At 41.4% G+C, this 18,385-nt stretch overlaps 1 protein-coding gene across 1 annotated transcript in view; it reads right to left on the bottom strand.

The window, feature by feature from the left end:
• LOC143497154 (uncharacterized) overlaps positions 1-16,833 on the bottom strand; it is a 109,576-nt gene extending 92,743 nt beyond the window's left edge. Inside the window, 2 exon segments of the mRNA XM_076992953.1 lie at positions 6,696-6,727; positions 16,085-16,833. Coding sequence (XP_076849068.1) covers positions 6,696-6,727; positions 16,085-16,754 — 702 coding nt within the window. The 5' untranslated portion in view covers positions 16,755-16,833.
• Positions 16,834-18,385: the final 1,552 nt, after the last annotated feature.

Below are 18,385 nucleotides of genomic sequence, written 5' to 3'. Positions count from 1 at the left end.
GGAGACCTCATCCATGTATCATATGATGTTTCCAACAAGCAGGTACTTAGATAATGGCAGTAATCTATGCAGTTAGTCCATTATAAACGTCCAGATCTGTCACTTCAGCACATGCTTTCTGATGTCACACAAACACAAACACACATATCTATCTATCTATCTATCTATCTATCTATCTATCTATCTATCTATCTATCTATCTATCTATCTATCTATCTATCTATCTATCTATCTATCTATCTATCTATCTATCTATCTATCTATCTATCTATCTATCTATCAACATAACTACCTACCTGCCTCCATCTATTTGCTTACCTCCTGTCCAGATGTGGCTTGTAACAAATTAGGTCATACCAAATGGTGAGAAGCCTCATAAGTTATGCTGGAAACCACACATAAATAATGTAAAAACTAAAATGTCCAGAACTATTGCAATACTGCATAAAACCAAACATATTTCAAATCAAAATTCACTATTTGTACTCTACTGTTCTTTCATAATTCCATACATGACCTATTGTGTGGAGATATGGGGAAACACATATAAAACTAACACACATCCAATTTTCATGCTACAGAAAAAAGCAATACGAATTATCAACCAAGCAGACTTTTATGATTCAACAAACTGTTTCTTAAAGTACATGCTCTGAAATTTAATGATTTAGTCGACTTACACATTGCACAGATAATGTATAGGGTACAAAACAATTCACTGCCTAACTGTATTCAGAGGCTATTTGAAATTAGAGACAATAAATATGAGCTTATAGGGCAGGGGTGGACTGGCATACATTACTAGAGTAAAATAATGAACTCCTATAAACCTGAACAGTGATTATATATGTGGTTTTTTGTTTGTTTTATTTAGTTCTTGACTTTGCTTTGGCATATAGAATGTGAGATAATATAAAAGGGTAGGCAAAATAAGTTAAAGCTTCAGTCTATATCTTATCGGTTTAAATTTATTTTGCTGACATGTTTATTAACAGCAAACTGTTGTTGTTTTTCTGTTTATATATTTATTCTTTTTGTTTATGTCATATAACTGAAATAACCTTCCAATTCAATTCTAATTGAATTCACATCGGATTTAGGTAAATATATGTGTTTAAACAGTCTTACCAGGAATGAACTTGTGCCATCTCTGGTCAATATTGTAGTGGACGCAGTTGTTTCCACACGGGAATATGACTGTTTGATCATCAGATTATTTGTACGAACGCCAAATATGAAGTGGGACTGTGTGCCACAACTGCAGCCATAGCTAACTAGCTAACTTTGCAGTCTGAAAAGAAACGATAAAATACACTTTCACTACAAACAACTGCTACACCGTAAAAACAACTAACGATACATTTCAAATATTTCGTAGGGCACGAAAATGTCAGTGCGAAAAAATGACAAAATAAATCGTTCGGCTTGATTGGTGAGTTTTCCAGTAATGAAGCTGGGTATCCTGATCGCTAAGAAACTACTAGTTACCTAATTTAACGACAGCTAAATTGACAAGTTACTATCAAAATGTGTAGTTAACACAGATATACATGTGTACATATGAATATTGGTGACCTTGTTTGTTTTTGAGTGAATGATATTGTTAGATACGTTATAGCGCATATATGATTCACCTAACTAGCGAACTTATCTCGCTAAATCAGGCCACACCTCTAGCGTCCATTCTGTTTACAGTAACCAAGGTGTTACCACGGCAACCACCTCAAGGTCACTGGGCAATACTCACGTGGACTCACTACGTAATCCATCGTGTAGCGCGTGAGAGACGTTCCACAAACACCCTGGCCGATAACTGAAAACCCGCTAAGTAGAAACGGTACATTTATTTAAGTATTCATACACTATATTAAGGCTTTATAAACCCACCCCACAGTTTTACGCTACATAAACCTTTCCCATTCCCTTAATAACCATTCCCACACTGCCTGTAGGGTCGCCACCTTTCACAAATCAAAATGACGGAGGCCACCACAGGCCGTGACCAACAAGTTATGTTGTTTTTTTGTAAAGGGGTGATCAAGAAAGCAATTTTTCATGAATAAAATTAAATACTTTTTAATTTTTTTACTTAAAAAAGAAAGTGAAATGAACTTTTAAAATATAAACTAAAGAAGTTGAGAGCTGAATTTAACGGTATATAACTTTTATTTTTAAAAAACTGTGTAAATGTGTGTGTCGTGGAAATTTCCTGAAAATAGATGAGGACTCAGACGTGGTTAAAAGAGAGTTTTATTAAATAAGTAAAAGCGTGAGAGTCTCGTCTAGAACAAGGACTCTGAGGAGAGAGGGCAGTCCAATCTCCTTTATTCCGTTGTCATCACATCTTCACAGTACATTTGGGCAATATAAACATGCATTAAATGTTGTGCTGGAGTTCTTGGGAGATGGCAGCGTTGGCATTACTGGAAGATATTGATAATGGCCAAATTCGCCGAGAGCGCGTTTTCCGTGACCATTATGATTTTTTTGGCCCATGATGATAACTGGCTTATAAGCCATTTATATATTTCAGATTTCCAAGAACTGTCCTCTTGTGCTGAGTTGGGTCCAGTTTTGGAGAGAGAAACGCGAGGAGTCGCGCATTGCCAGTTCCTTTACAGGTCTGACAACGCTCGGCTTCCTGGCGACTGGCTCGTTTCAAAGAGAACTGCCAGCCCGGCCGGGGATATCCCAGTCATCTCTGAGCCGGACCATGCCAGCTGTTTTGGATGGGATCATCTGCATGTCAGCTAGGTATGTAAAGTTCCCATATGAAGCGGTTGACCAGGCAAACATTAAAGCGCAATTTGCAGCGATAACCGGTTTCACTAATGTAATCGGAGCGATCGACTGCACATTTACAAAGGCACCATCTGAGGAGGAATTTGTTTATGTGAATAAAAAGCTCTTAAATTCCATAAATGTGCAAATAATCTGTGATGCAAAAATGTGCCTTACTAATGTAGTGGCACGTTGGCCTGGATCAACCCAATGATTCGTACATCCTTACAAACAGCAGAAATTTAAACTTCCCAGAGTCCCAGAACTGAATGCCAATTGCATGGCCTTGCCTTGCGCACGTCCTTTCCATTGACTCATAATCAGGTCGTAATCTGGTGCACTTTTTTTCCAAAAGAATGAGATTGTTCTATCTTTAAATATTCTATCTCTCAGGTTCTGTGGGATCCTGTGTACATTTTATTGTGAAAAGTGGAATCCTGTGGGCACTGTATTTTGAATAGTTTGATCCTGTGAGCATTTTAAATAGTGGAATCCTGTGCGCATTTTGTTTTATTTTGAGATGTGGGATCCTGTGGTCATTTTATTGTGAATAGTGGGATCCGGTGGGCACTGTATTTTGAATAGTTGGATCCTGTGAGCACTTACTTTTAAATTGTGGGATCCTGTGGGCATTTTATTGTGAGTAGTGGAATCCTGTTGCATTTTAGTTTGATTTGTGGCATCTTGTGGGCACTTAATTTTGTGTGCATTTTGTTTTTTGAATAATTTGTAATTTAAATTTCTTTATACTTATCATAGTGTTGTCCGTTGGATAATAGGACTGAAAATTGTTTGCACTTTATGGTACAGGTTGTGACTGTCCTTGTGCTGTGAGGAAGTATGTTCCTGAGCTCAGCTGATCTTTTTGCAAGTGTGGATGTGCACTTAAATACACTTTGAAATCGATTAAAACAACTTGTGCTGAATTTGGTTCATGATTCATCCATGCATTAAATAACTGAAAATAACTAAGTAACTTTTACTCAAATTACATTTTAAATGAAGTAATTTTGCACTTTTACTCGAGTAAATTTTGAGATGGGTAATTTTACTTTTACTCTGAGTAGATTTTAGGCAAAGTAATGATACTTTTACTCAATTACAATTTTTCAGTACTCTTTCCACCTCTGGTCTGGACCCTTTTAGGGTTGCTCAAGCACCCCTAATGAGAGCTTTTACCCTAGAGCCATCACTGCACTAAATACATGTAAATAACTGCAAAAATGTAAATCCCCAAGCCATGTGAAATATAACCCATGTAAATAATTCCCACGTGCAATATGTGCAATATTTGTAATATGTGCAATACTTGTAACATACATTGTAATATAGCTTGTGCAATATTCAAAATATCACGCAAGCAATCTACGAACCATGTATATGTGGCACTACCTCAACTTATAGATTTATGTTTTATGTTGTGTGTGTATTTACTGTACTGGCAAACACCTTGGATGAGAATCAAATTTCATTGTAATGTAAATTATAATGACAATAAAGGCGATTCTGAAGTCTTTTTTAATCGACGTTTGTTTCTAATAAGCTGAATAAATGTTCAAATCATTGAAAATATATAATTTAAATATAGAGTTTAACAAAACAACCCCCACTCCTTACTAAGAAACATGTGCAGTATGTTTTAGAAATAGTGACGTGTTTGGCAGGTTGCTCCAACTTCACCATATACAATTCTGATGCCCTCTGCATCAACTTTTCCACTGAGAAAGTAATTATAAGCATCTAAATTGCAGTAAGCTTTCACTGCCTCTCTGGTGTAAACACACTCTTTCAGCAACATAGTAATGATACACATCTGGGTTTGTCACTTCAGATAAACATTTGGAAACAGTGGGGAAAATGCCTTAAATTCTTCATGTCTGAGACTCAGTTTTGTTTTCTTTCATCTCTGTGATCTCTTATCACATTCTGTCTTTCCATTTAGTACAATCTTAATGATGCATAAGAACAATCAGACCATCTTGTTGATTCAAAAGCTTTATTAGCATTAGAACTTCACATTAAATATTAAATACATGAAATTACAACATCTTAAATATCTTTTAAAGACAACCAGATCATACAGAATTCAGAAACAATGACAAATACAGTTTGAGCTGAGCCAATACAACACTGCCAGCTAACACACTTCAGAAACCGGCCATCCATGAACCCACCTACACTCTCACAACACTCCCGTTAAATGCTTCAACACTAAAAGAAAACAAAACAGGTATTTCCCCGATATACCCTTCAATAACTAAGGGATCATTTAAACACAAGATCCTCTCTGACTGAGGAAAAAAGACAAATCAGGTAGGGGTTGTTTAAGTGCATTACTGCCAGTCAAATTACTGGAGCAATTTGATATTCAGTGCCTGTACTTTTGGTGAAAGCTTGGTTGAGTCCAGGTCCATCAGGATTTTCTGGTACACCTCGAATGTACGCATGCTTTTTGGATAACTCAAGTTGAGTGTGTAGATCAGCCCATAAAGCATCACACATGTATGGCTGACACTCTGCAGGTTATGGAGAACTTCCACACCTTCCAGCACAACACCAACATCAGCAAAGCGTCCATTACCATCAGGACCATGACCCTCTGCTCGGCAACATCTGCCTCAGCCTCTCTGGATTCAATGTCCTGGAACAGAAAGAACAGGATGATGAGCTGTGTGACCCTAACCTGGACCACCAAAATCTAAGCAGCTCATCCTTAGGCCAACTGAATGTTAATTTGAAGATATTTCTTTAAAGCAGTGGTGTGCACAGACATTTTGGGGGGCAAGTACTCGGGGGGGTTGAAGGGCACTGTTTAGCGCACGTGGTACACCTAATTATAAAAAAAATTACAAGCACATGTTGAATGAAATTTGACATTTTATTTGTAACATTCTCTAAACGTGAGTTTTCAACGGAGAAAAGTCACGCAGCCAACTTATAAAATTCATATCCAATATTAACTATATACAGTAATTTTTAAGTCCTTCAGTTAACTTCTGTTTACCCTCCACTGTCTGCAGGCCTTGTTGCATATATTTTGCAATTAGTAAATCAATATAGGCCTACAATTAAGACAGTAAAAAGACCAAAAAGAACAAGAAGGAGTTATAGGCTACTGAGTGTTGTCATTACATGAATGCAGATGGGCATTTTTCACAGGTAATGGGGAACTTCCAGTTTCTTCTTTCACAAATGAATGTGTTAATTTATGTTGTCTAACAAAACCTATACAACAGAAAATGTTCAGCTTAACACATAGATCTGCAAACTCTACCTTAATTATTTGTATGTGGTCGTCCTCACGACCAGTCAGCAAAAAATGCTTAGTAGTTTGGTGCTGTATGAGACATTTTACTGCACAACAAAATGGTTTCACGTTGGTCTTAGAGGGCAAACGGTACGATTTGACTTGATGTGTATGTGACTTGGCTGGTGGGGCACGGGAGAAGAAGTCTATCTGTGACTTGCGTGCTGTGCTGAAGACGCTTCCTTCCACTCGCTGAACTGAACTGCTGCTGCAGCGCATCTGGTGTTAAAGGAAGAGAGAGGTCGGGTGTGTGCGAGGTGGTGGCTCATTTCAGGGCATTGTTTTTAATCGCTCAGGTTTTCAAAAGATCATTTCAAACCGACCTCAGTAAAATGAAAACCGAAGTTTCTAAAGGGCACTTTCATTGATAAAGGGCAGAGTTGGTGGTGCTTTAGCACCACCTGATGTCTATGTGTGCACGCCACTGCTTTAAAGCACTGCATATATGCGTTCATGAGAATGAGATGGATGCATGTTCAAGGTAACAATGACCTTAAGACCTTTGATCACCTCCTAAAAGCCTGGGGAAAAAAAGAGTCGTCATAAGGATGCATTGTGTGTTTTTGTTAACATGAGATTATATACAGTCTTCTCTTAAATTGTGGACTTTTCAATCAAGATGACAACAACAATTAAAAACTCTGACAATTATCCTTTACAGTAGACTTGTTCTCACGTGTTTAAGGGTTGATCCACCACTGGGGGTAAGGCGTTGTGCTTCTTTAAGACAGAGGGATTTCTGGGGAGACTGCAGAGCCTGCTCTTTTCCTAATGAAGCCTTTGACCTGCTAAAGAAATGCAGTTAACTACACACCAACTAAAAATACATCTAACAATACAGAACCAGGAACCCTCCCACTGATTTTATTCAGATCAGCGATGTAAATACGTAGCTAGTAGCTGCTGTAAGAGCCAAATAAGAAACTGTTCATTGGTGCAGGGAAAACGAATTGAAGAAAAGGAGGCAAACCTCTCCAACCACCTCTCCCTCTCTTCTACAGTCTTCCTTCTCTACTCACCTCTTCTCTCTCCTAAGCTCTTGTAGGGGTAAGGTTTATTCTCCTTCTTACTCTCATCACTGGAATAATAGACTTGATGCACAGGCTCCACTACATCCTGACAGGAAGACCTTCATTTCCTGCGTATACTATAAGTTTAAGTGATTAATCAGGTGTGCAGTACTACTCTTGAATATTTTGCACTTTTCTGCCAAGGTGACAATAAATAATCTGACAATTATCATATGAAGGAGTAGTGTTGTTCTCACATGTTTGAGTTGAGCCTGGGCACCTGATAAATCACTTAAAACAGTAGTATGGTAGAGGAAATAAAGATGCAGTCTTCCAGTCAGGAAGTGGTAGAGTGTGTGCATCATACCCGTTATGTCTAAAGCTGACTCACATTGTGTTTTGTCCAGTTTTTGCAAATTGGTCACAAAACTTTACCTTGTGACGTAATAAACAAGAGAGCAGCATTGAAAAGCTGAAATGATTCAACTTTTCAGCACCCGTAAAGAAGTGAGCTGTCTTGTCTTGGCCTAAGAGAGGACAGTAGGAGTGAGAGGAAGGTTGGAGGGAGGATGATAAAGAAGAGAAAGAACCAACCTTTCCCTAACCTTCCCATATCTCTCCCTTTACTCCTCGACTGTTGGAAACACCCCCTTCTAGTCAATATTCAGCCCCAAGAGCAAAAATAATTCATGCTTCCAACTACACTGCTTTATGACTTACCTCTTGACATCTGGCTTTGGCTTTTCTGACTGCCTCAGATCCTCAGCTGCCTTTTCACAGAGAAAAACACTAATTATCCCATTGTTTTTCTCCATGAACAGCAATGCTAAACATACTACAAGAAAGACAGCAATGACATATTTGTAAATTACATTGTAGAAGGAACAAAATTGAGAATAACCCATTACGACCAAATTTGTCACCTTTTTAAATTCCCATGCAAAATTGTGTGAAGGTACACTGGTGGGAGAGGAGTGAGTATGAGAGAAAGAAAGATACAGAGAAGACAGTAGGGGACAACAGTGAAAAGAGCAGGATGGAGAGAAAAAGAGACTGAGAGGAGATTAGATGAAGACAAAGTATGAGAGGGAGACGGTGTGAAATGGACAACTGCTAATCAGGCTTGTATTGGTTATAGTTTCAGTTAACATGTCCACGTACTTGCCATATGTTCAAAGAAAACAAGAAGGCTTCCTTCTGTGTGATGTTCTCAAGGTGCTGAGAACACACACACACACACACACACACACACACACACACACACAAACACTAGAATCCAGCTGATCAGAACCAAGAATCAAAATGACTTGACATTCTTTGAAAGGCATTTCTTACTTAACACTTCCAAATCATGCTGCTGGGTCATAAGAAATATGAAGTGCCTGTGTCCTCACCTTGTTGTTTTGGTGAGAATTGTCATCCTTTGCATAGTAAAGGAGTTTAGGTTTAGGTGCCCCAACCTGGCCCACTTTATCCTCAGGTTCCTCTGGACCAAGTGGATTTACTTCCTACAAAGCGACAGCACTACCACCACTTTACTTTTGGGAATTTCTCATTATAAACAAACAACCCATTGGACTTAATGATAAACTACTGGTGGTCAAGGTCAATGTGTTCTCATGTCTATCCCATTCTCATGAACGGCACGTTACCCTGCACATCTGGATGGAAATTACATCTGGCACAAAAGACAGTAGGCTGACATACCACGTATTCTTTAACCAGTGTGACCAGGTCTTCATTTAGGTAGATGCTCAGACAACTCAGCACACAATCACGCCTCACACTGATGTCTTCATTCTGGGAAAACAAACAAACACATATGATTCATGCTTGTTAATGTCAGAGACTCACTAAAACACAGGTGCTGAGGCTAACAAAGTCAGTGACATTTCCCTAGTGGACCACCCCATCTGTAAAACACTCCAACAAAGTTATTTGTACTCACGACTAAGCTTGTGAAGCACATTGACACCCCCCCAAAAAAGACATTTTTATATTGCAGATTTGCACGAATCACAGAAATTCCATATTGTACATTCACACCACAGAATTTTGTCAAAATGTAATGAGTTTGCACCTACCAAAACACCTCCATGGCACGAGTTCTCAAGTTCACCTTTAAATAAGCAGACAGCGCCTAACTTATTACAAAATGAATATGCTAAATGTTGTGGTCAAAGAGAATGCTTTCTGGCTTGCTTTGCAACTGATATAACTAGTAATTTTAACCTGCATGAAAACCAACCGCAATAGGTTAGTTTAATCCAGTATCAAACTGTATTACCAAACTAGCTAAGATGTCGTGAAAAAGCAAGTTTGTTCGCTGTGATGTTGGCATGTGTTGGTATTGTCTTGTCCAGCAACATGACCGACATAAAACTACTTAAAATAATCAAGAACTATATAAATGCATTTATATTGATGTGATGTGATATAAACTGCACGATTACGACACATTTTAAAGTAATAAAACAGGATGTCTCGGTCTGCTTACCGTGGCATGGACGACTGCTACTCACATGAACCTGCCTGCTGGAGAGCAGCGCATTTCATTTCTCATAACTTCAATGAAAACCAGTTACATACATTTTATATAACAGAACCTTGTTTGATTTACAACTGTAATTATTTCAACTGTGTAGGTATAAATTAACTAATTACATTCAATACATTTTAGAATTGATTAGATTATGTAGATAATAGACTGGAGACAGTCATTGGCATAAGAGGTTAAGCACTTGTTGGGAATTTTCTTCTCCGACCCAGACGGGCCCCAACACCGCCCCGATGAACCGACTGGTTTTTGACTGAGTGGTCCAAGCAAAGTCTTGACAACAAAAGTTCTTTTAAAATGATTTATATAGAATATTAATGAATGCAATATAATAGAAGTGTCACGGTACGGCGGCCCCCTACTGGTCGCCCCCGTCTACAGCAGCAGCTTGTCCTGTGGGTGTGGCGTTGTGTTCGTCCCTCAGGTGGGCGGAGCCCGCGATCCGTCTCACCTGAGGGTCGTTTGTTCGTCTATATATGTCTTGTCTTTGTACCAGTTGACTGCTGGTTATTATATCCTTAATTCGGATCAGTTCACGGGTTTTGGTTTGCGCACTTTACATATTAAACCATCCTATTTCCCTGAGACTTGGCGTGATCGCTTCCATTTATTTTCGCTCACCCTGCCCGTCACAGAATAACCAGCCACCTTCGGAAGCCGCCAGTCTCTTTTGCTTTTTCCTTCGTTCGTGGTCATGTCTCGTGGTAAGTGTTTGTCTGCGTGGTGTTTTGTGTGAAGAGCTTCGCCGTGCTTATGTGTTTTGTGTATGTGTGTAGCACGGCGAGGACCAGGGCAGTCTGCCCTGGGAAAGCTCTTCTTGTACATTGTTTGTCTGTCTGAAGAGTTTCGCCGTGCGTTAGTGTTGTGAGTGGCACGGCGAAGACCGGGGCGTCTTCCCCGGGAAACTCTTCATGTTGTGTGAGTGTAAAGTGTGTACGTGTGAACGGGCGTCTGGATCAGTGTGCGTGCTCGTGGTGTTGAATGTTCAATGTTTTGTGTAAAGCGCGGAAGCCGCTCCTCACTGTCGCCTCGCTCCCCGTTGTGTTGTGTTTCATGTGGAGAGTGACTGCGAACACGAGCGGCGCGTCGCTGTTATGTGTTTAAACCGAGCGCGCATGTGTGGGTCTCGTCCGTTCGTCGTCTGTACACCGTTTTTTGTCTAGTCTTTGCGTGTGTGTTGTTCTCGCGTGCCTGTGATATGTTGTGTGTAATTCCACACATGCTCCTCCCCCTTGAGTGTGTGTGTGGGGGTGGACCAGTGATGGTCCCGTGCCACGGGGAGTGGCACGGAGGGCGTCGCTCCTAAGGGAGGCCCTGACCAGGAACGTGGGGGGTTCTCCTGAGCAGGTGGAACTCCCCTGCTAAGATGGAGACCCCTCCCCCATTGTAAGGGGGATCAGGGCAGTGCGCGTCTGTGTTTTGTGTTTGTGTGTGTGGGTGTGTGTGCATTTTGTGTTTTATGTGCAGGTGCTTCTCCCTGGCGGTGGATCGTGGCAGTCCTGGACCTTGTGGGGGTCTCCAGCTGGCAGGAGCCCCCTTATGTTGTGGGGTGACCGGAGCCCGGTCGGAAAGAGCCCCTCCCTAGAGGGCTGGGGCCCCCGAATGTTTGGGGACGATAGGGCTCTGGTCCGAAGAGCTCCTGCTGAAGATGGAGATCCTCCCTCCTGCTCGGGGTGACCAGGAGGCCCTTGGGGGCTGTTCCCCAGCCCGCGATAAGGGTGCTCTGGGCCTCGGTCTCTGGTGCTCCTGGGTTTGGTGGAGGAGTCCACCTCGTAAAGTCAGGCTCCGGCTGGGGCTGACTCTCCAGGAGGCTGGGGTGGCCCCTAGCAGAAGGCAGGGGCCAGCTCCGGGAGGAGGTAGGTCCAGGAGGTGACTTAGCCACGCCCCAGGGAGGTAACCTGCACACATACACCCCGGACGGTCACGGAGCCGTGGCCCGCCGTCCTCGCACCTGTGGGGCTATGCGGCTTAAGGCCGGTTAGGGCGTGAGGGCCCTGTGACCGACCGGGGCGTGGTTTTGTCTTGTTGATGGCCCAGTCGGTCCAGGGTCCCGCCCAGGTAGGTGAGCTAACCTGTGTGTGTTTTGTGTTTCAGCTCCGGGACTACAGGGGGTGTGTCCCTTGTCCCTGCCTGCCTGCCCCTTTGTTTTGTGTGCTGCTGCTGTAGGCCGCACAGCCGGTGGAGGGGAGTGCGGCTTGGAGGGGGGATCTGTCACGGTACGGCGGCCCCCTACTGGTCGCCCCCGTCTACAGCAGCAGCTTGTCCTGTGGGTGTGGCGTTGTGTTCGTCCCTCAGGTGGGCGGAGCCCGCGATCCGTCTCACCTGAGGGTCGTTTGTTCGTCTATATATGTCTTGTCTTTGTACCAGTTGACTGCTGGTTATTATATCCTTAATTCGGATCAGTTCACGGGTTTTGGTTTGCGCACTTTACATATTAAACCATCCTATTTCCCTGAGACTTGGGGTGATCGCTTCCATTTATTTTCGCTCACCCTGCCCGTCACAAGAAGTATACGTGGTACAAACTCTTCAGTGCACTGGTGCTAGTTGCCTAGGAATCTACCTAACCCAAGTGGATCTCAGCAGTGTCCAAGCGAAAAGCCTCTCGTGCTGGGCGATGTCTTTTCTTTCATACTCTCTGTCCATAAGTTTCGATTTGTTAAGTTTCGATAACTCCCCAATCCTGGCTGCTCTCCATGGAAATTCACCTGCTCCTCTTCTCCCAGTCTGTGTGCCTGGTTATCTAAAAACTGCTTGCTACACATCCTGCACTGAATAGGCCCCTTCTGTTCTCCTCAAGGCCACTGAGGCCTCCTTACTCCTGCTTTCCCACAGTCTTCCTGAAAAACACTAAATTGACACATCAAGTTATTAGCCTTTAATTTTCTTTTTTCCAACACACTCTCCTGGTTCAGGTCCTACCTGACAGATCGTTACCAATTTGTGCTAGTAAATAACGAATGCTCTGAGCATTCTAAAGTAAAGTATGGTGTCCCACAAGGATCTGTACTGGGCCCCATATTATTCTCATTATATATGCTACCACTGGGCACTATCATTCGTAGGCATGGTATTAGCTTCCATTGCTACGCAGATGATACTCAGTTGTATATATCTTCTAATCCAGATGATACCACCACAACTCTCAAGATTGAGAACTGCGTCCAGGATATTAAAAACTGGATGGCGTCTAATTTTCTTAAACTAAATTCTGACAAGACTGAGGTACTGATTCTTGGGCCTAAAGCTGTTAGAAGCAATTGGGCTGATATTCCCCTTACCCTAGATGGTTTTTCAGTAACACCAAAATCTACTGCAAAAAGTTTAGGTGTCACTATTGATTCTGATCTTTCATTTGACACACATGTATGCAATGTCACTAAGGCTGCCTTTTTCCATTTACGTAATATTGCCAAGCTGAGACACTTACTTTCATTAGCTGATGCAGAGAAGCTAGTTCATGCTTTTGTCTCGTCGAGATTGGACTACTGTAATAGTCTTCTAATTGGATGCCCTAAACAGTCCATAAAGAAGCTACAACTTGTACAAAATGCCGCAGCTAGAGTCCTAACCAAGGCTAGGAAATTCGATCATATTAGTCCCACTCTCGCCGCACTACACTGGCTGCCGATTAAATATCGCATTGAATTTAAAGTTCTCCTGTTAACCTATAAGGCGTTGAATGGTCTTGCCCCACAATATCTGAGTGAACTCATTGATTACTACAACCCATCTCGCCCTTTGCGCTCCCAAAATGCTGGATTTCTCGTAGTTCCAAAAATTAGTAAAACTACAGCCGGAGGCACAGCTTTCTCTTTTAAAGCCCCTCAATTATGGAATAGCCTTCCAGCTCCAATCCGAGACTCTGACACAGTTCCAATCTTTAAATCTAGACTTAAGACTCACCTGTTTAGTCAAGCCTTCAGCTAAAATTCCCCTTGTAAGGTGTAGGGGCTTGGGGGCCCCCAGACGTTGAGATTTCTGGTGATCTGAGATGTTGATGCTGTCATCCAGCTGTGTCTTGGCATCACTCTATTTGTGACTATGACTTGACTGGAAAGCAATGTCTCAGTGAGCCCTCATGCCTGTGGTCACCTCTGAACCTCTCCCTTTAGTTATGCTGCTATAGATTAGTCTGCCGGAGCCACATGCTGATCACTGGCACGTGAGCTACGTACATTTAAATCAACGGTGGTTTAAATTCATGTCCACTCAGTCTGTATTATCTATCTTCTTGCATGGCTCTACACAAGACGATTGGATACAGGCACCTGCAGGCACCTGGGGGATGGTCTGGCTGCCGGTGGATGTGCTGATACTGGGGTTCACCTGGCAAGTAACACTGCAGTCGGAGCCTACAATACCAGCATCACTGCTCCGACACGGAATGAAAGCCTGGCATTCATCAACAGACATTTACAGTGACAATATCAAAACCCAGAACTTTCAATTCTACCTTTTACCTAGTCTGATTGTGTGAATTATGTGTGACTTGTGTATTTGTGTGTTAACGGGCCGCCCAATGGAGGATGGGTTCCCTTTTGAGTCTTGGTTCTCCTGAGGTTTCTTCCTATTCCCCACCATCATAGGGAGTTTTTCCTCGCCACTGTCGCCTTTGGCTTGCTCATTAGGGTTCTGGACCCATAGTATTGTTAACCTTGTAAACCCTGTAAAGCTGCTTTGCGACAACTTGAGTTGTTAAAAGCGCTATACAAATAAACTTTGATTGATTGATAATAATTAATGTTAAGGCAGATGAGTTTTTTAATAAAATCAAATAGATGTAAATGCATAAAACTTACCTCTGCCATGAATCATTTCTGTGAGTGTAACAAACTAAAGACAAAAAACACTAAAAGGTCTGTTTGTGTAGTATTGCTTTTAATCTGTCAATAGAGCATTTACAGACTTTCAGAAGAGTCAAAAACACCACCATGGTTTCCATGGAGTCCCAGTTAAAACATGTATGCACATTTCACATCAGCTTTAGTCACATATTAAAAACTAATTAAATTATTGAAACACATTGAAATTTCAGGACTAATATATTTACAGGAATCCAAAACACACAATAACTTGTATGTTCACTTTGTAAGCAAGTGTAGTCCATGCTTTCTGTAGGTCACGGAATAGAGGTGATGCTGAGATTTTAAGGAGGGTGTCATGTCTAGCCCCGCCTCCCTGTCAATCATGTATCACTTTTTAGTCTGTTCAGTCACGCCCCGTGTTACTTCCCCTTCAGCTGTGTCTAATTTGTAATTTAGTTCTGGTATTTAATTGTTGGTGTTCAGTCTTTGTGGGTTATTGTAAGGTAATGGTGCATATTATAGTGAAACTTATTGTGAAAGTAAAAATGATGGTGATCGTTTTGTGGTCTTGTGCAGTCTGTTGTGTTTTGGAAGTCAGATTTGGTTAATCTTTCTATATTTCTGTTTTGTTCATAGCTTCTCATGTCTGTAGATGTCCATGTGTGTAGTTTGTTAAGTTTTAGTGCTCTGTTATATGTCAGGTTGCTGGTTGAGTCTGTTGTCTTTATGTCTAATGATTAGTTGGTCATATGTGTGTTAGCCTGTTAGTTCCGTTAGTGTTATCATGCCTCATTGTGCTCGTGTTGTTTGTGTGTCTACTGTCAATTTGTGTGCAACCCCGTAGGTTCAAAGTAAAACCCGTTTGTTAAAAAACAATAACCTCAGAGATTGTGTGCGCTTCCTGATTGCACAACACCTGCCACGTCACAGAATAATCCACCATTAAAGGACAGTGAGGGAGTCTTACGAGGTGAGACGTTATCAGGAAGAGGATTACGGTTATCTTCCAATACCTATCTTGTCTGAGGACTTGATTAAACAGGTTAAGGATGGTGAACCGTTTGAGCTACCCTCCTCGATTTTGTCCCTCCCACGAGTTCAATGAGGAGGATAATTTGGAGGGGTTCATTCTCCAGATCAGATAAGTTTTTTAATTTGTCCATACCTCAGCCCAGAGAGGAAATGAACACCCTCGATGGGTTTTTAACATCTTAGAGAACGATTTGGCAAGAGTGGATCCACTGTTGATGATTTTGAATTTGATGCATTCTCTGCTCCCGAGGTTGTTCATTTTCCACCTAGAGCACACAAGAGAGGAAGTCTCAGCACAGGCACCAGTACCCAAGAAGGTTACCACAGCCCCAACTACTAAGAGACCTGCTACAAGGACAGACGAGTGTCTGTGGCTGTACAATGCAGCCCCGACCTGCTAACAAGTGTCTACATCAACACAGTGCTCAATATGACCTGTTCTGGCTCATGTACCCCTGGTGGCACCCCTAGAATCCCCAGAGGTACCAAAACATTTTTGGGGGGTACGGAGCATATTTGTATATGTGGTCTTTCATATATTCCCCTCTTTTCTCGTTTCTTATACGGAGGTATAAAGCAGGCTTAAAACTCTTCCCACACTCTGAGCAGTGATATGGCTTCTCTCCTGTGTGAATGCGATGGTGCAGTTGAAGACTTCTCTGTATAGTAAAACTCTTCCCACACTCTGAGCAGTGATATGGCTTCTCTCCTGTGTGAATGCGCTGGTGTTCACTGAGATGACTCTGTTGAGTAAAACTCTTCCCACATTCTGAGCAGTGATATGGCTTCTCTCCTGTGTGAATGTGCTGGTGCAGTTGAAGACTTCTCTGTTGAGTAAAACTCTTGCCACACTCTGAGCAGTGATATGGCTTCTCTCCTGTGTGAATGCGCTGGTGACGTTGAAGATTATTCTGTTGAGTAAAACTCTTCCCACACTCTGAGCAGTGATATGGCTTCTCTCCTGTGTGAATGCGCTGGTGACGTTGAAGATTATTCTGTTGAGTAAAACTCTTCCCACACTCTGAGCAGTGATATGGCTTCTCTCCTGTGTGAATGTGCTGGTGTTTCTGGAGATCACTGTGTTTAGTAAAACTCTTTCCACACTCTAAGCAGTTGTAGCTTTTCTCCTTTTCCATGTTTACTGATTTCAGCAGTCTGACATACTCCTCACAGATAAATGTGTTTATGTAGGTAAAGTTTACGTCTTTAGGATAGTGGACAGCATTAATTCCTAGAGGAAAAAGACATTGCAAATTCATTGTGAGACGAAGACAAAACAATCATGACAAAGAACCATTTGGGATCTGCATAATGCTAAAGACATTCATTCTAAGGAGCCTGTTCAAAGACCCTAAAACACCCAAAACAAACAAGGCAGCATTATGCATCCTAATTCAAAAGGTACAATTGGGCCTACAGGCTACGTGTAGGCTGTGTGTGTGCTTTAAACTGTTGCTTATTTATCTGGATTATACTGAGAAATGTATCAGTCGCAGGTTTAAAATATCACTCACCTCTTCAGAAGATCTCAAATCTCTTACTGTTAAGACAACTTCTTCAACATTTCTGTTAGACTGAAAATGATTAGAATAAAATAATTTTAAAATTCCACACTTCACATTTATTAAAAATGACATAAAAAGTAAAACATGCACATGTGATGTAGATCTAACACATCTACTATATTCAAACTGTTCCTCAAGTTCCTTAAGTCTATCTGGCAGACTTTTTTACTTTTTTCCATGTATCTGCTTCCACTGGGTTCAATTTTAAGAAATCACAGCATCTCTTTTCATTGTTATGCTGACGACACCCAGATATATGTCCCACTTAAGAAGAGAGATGCCTCTATAAAACCACTTCTGCTATGTCTAAATGATATTAAGGACTGGATGGCTTTAAACTTCTTAAATTTTAATGAAAAGAAAACTGAAGTGAAGGTGTTTGATCCTAGAGGCGATAGAGCTTTTCCCATCGCTGCTCCTAGATTATGGAACAACCTACTGCATGTTAGACAAGCCCCATCACTGTCCATTTTTAAATCAAGTCTTAAAACTCACTTTTATTCATTGGCTTTTAACACACCATGAGACTTTGTATGCGTTTTTAGTTTTTACTGTCTTAGTTTTATTGTTTGATTTGTTCTATTGATTCCTTTTACAGTTTTAGTTAATATTGTTTTATCCATTTTTTGCTATTAGTTGTTTTGTGTCTAAATGTTCAATTCTTATGTACAGCACTTTGTGGCGGCTGCCGTTCTTAAAGTGCTCTATAAATAAAATTGAGTTGAGTAGCTACAGTAATAAAACCGTACAATATAACTAGCATAAGCTTTTATCTTTGTAACAGGAACCACTGAGCTACTAAACAAAAGAACCAAATATAATTATATTCGTATAGTATCAAATAAGTAGCTACGTTATCTGGCTGGGTTAGTTAGCGCTACAACATCCATTCTAAAAACACTTTAACACGTTGAATTTTCCACCAACTTAGTCAAGACACGAGATTCAACCGTGAGGTAACGGAACGAACTAAATAGTGTGGTTAAGATGTGGTTAAAAGGTGTTAGTGGTACGTATTACTAAGTTAAGTACTTACAGGTCAACCAGTAGTCCAACACTTCCAAACACCAACACGACAATAGGCGCAACTCCACTAAACGCCCTGATATTGAGAATAAGGAAACCTGTGGTCTGTAATGTCCGATGGTGATGGTAGGTAGAGGTGGGCGGATCGATCCAAATATCGATACCAACGCTGATATTGATTTGGAGCAATACTCGTGTAAAAAAATTAATACTCAATCTTTTTAACTCTCCCGCACACACCGACTGCTGCGTACGTGGATTCATCAAAGTCTCTTCTCTGTCTGTAAGAGCAGCGTTGC

The sequence above is a fragment of the Brachyhypopomus gauderio genome, unplaced genomic scaffold (assembly GCF_052324685.1).
Source record: "Brachyhypopomus gauderio isolate BG-103 unplaced genomic scaffold, BGAUD_0.2 sc101, whole genome shotgun sequence".
In the NCBI taxonomy this organism is placed as follows: domain Eukaryota; kingdom Metazoa; phylum Chordata; class Actinopteri; order Gymnotiformes; family Hypopomidae; genus Brachyhypopomus; species Brachyhypopomus gauderio.
Note: the sequence above shows the minus strand (reverse complement) of the source record. Positions and strands in the feature narration are given on the sequence as shown.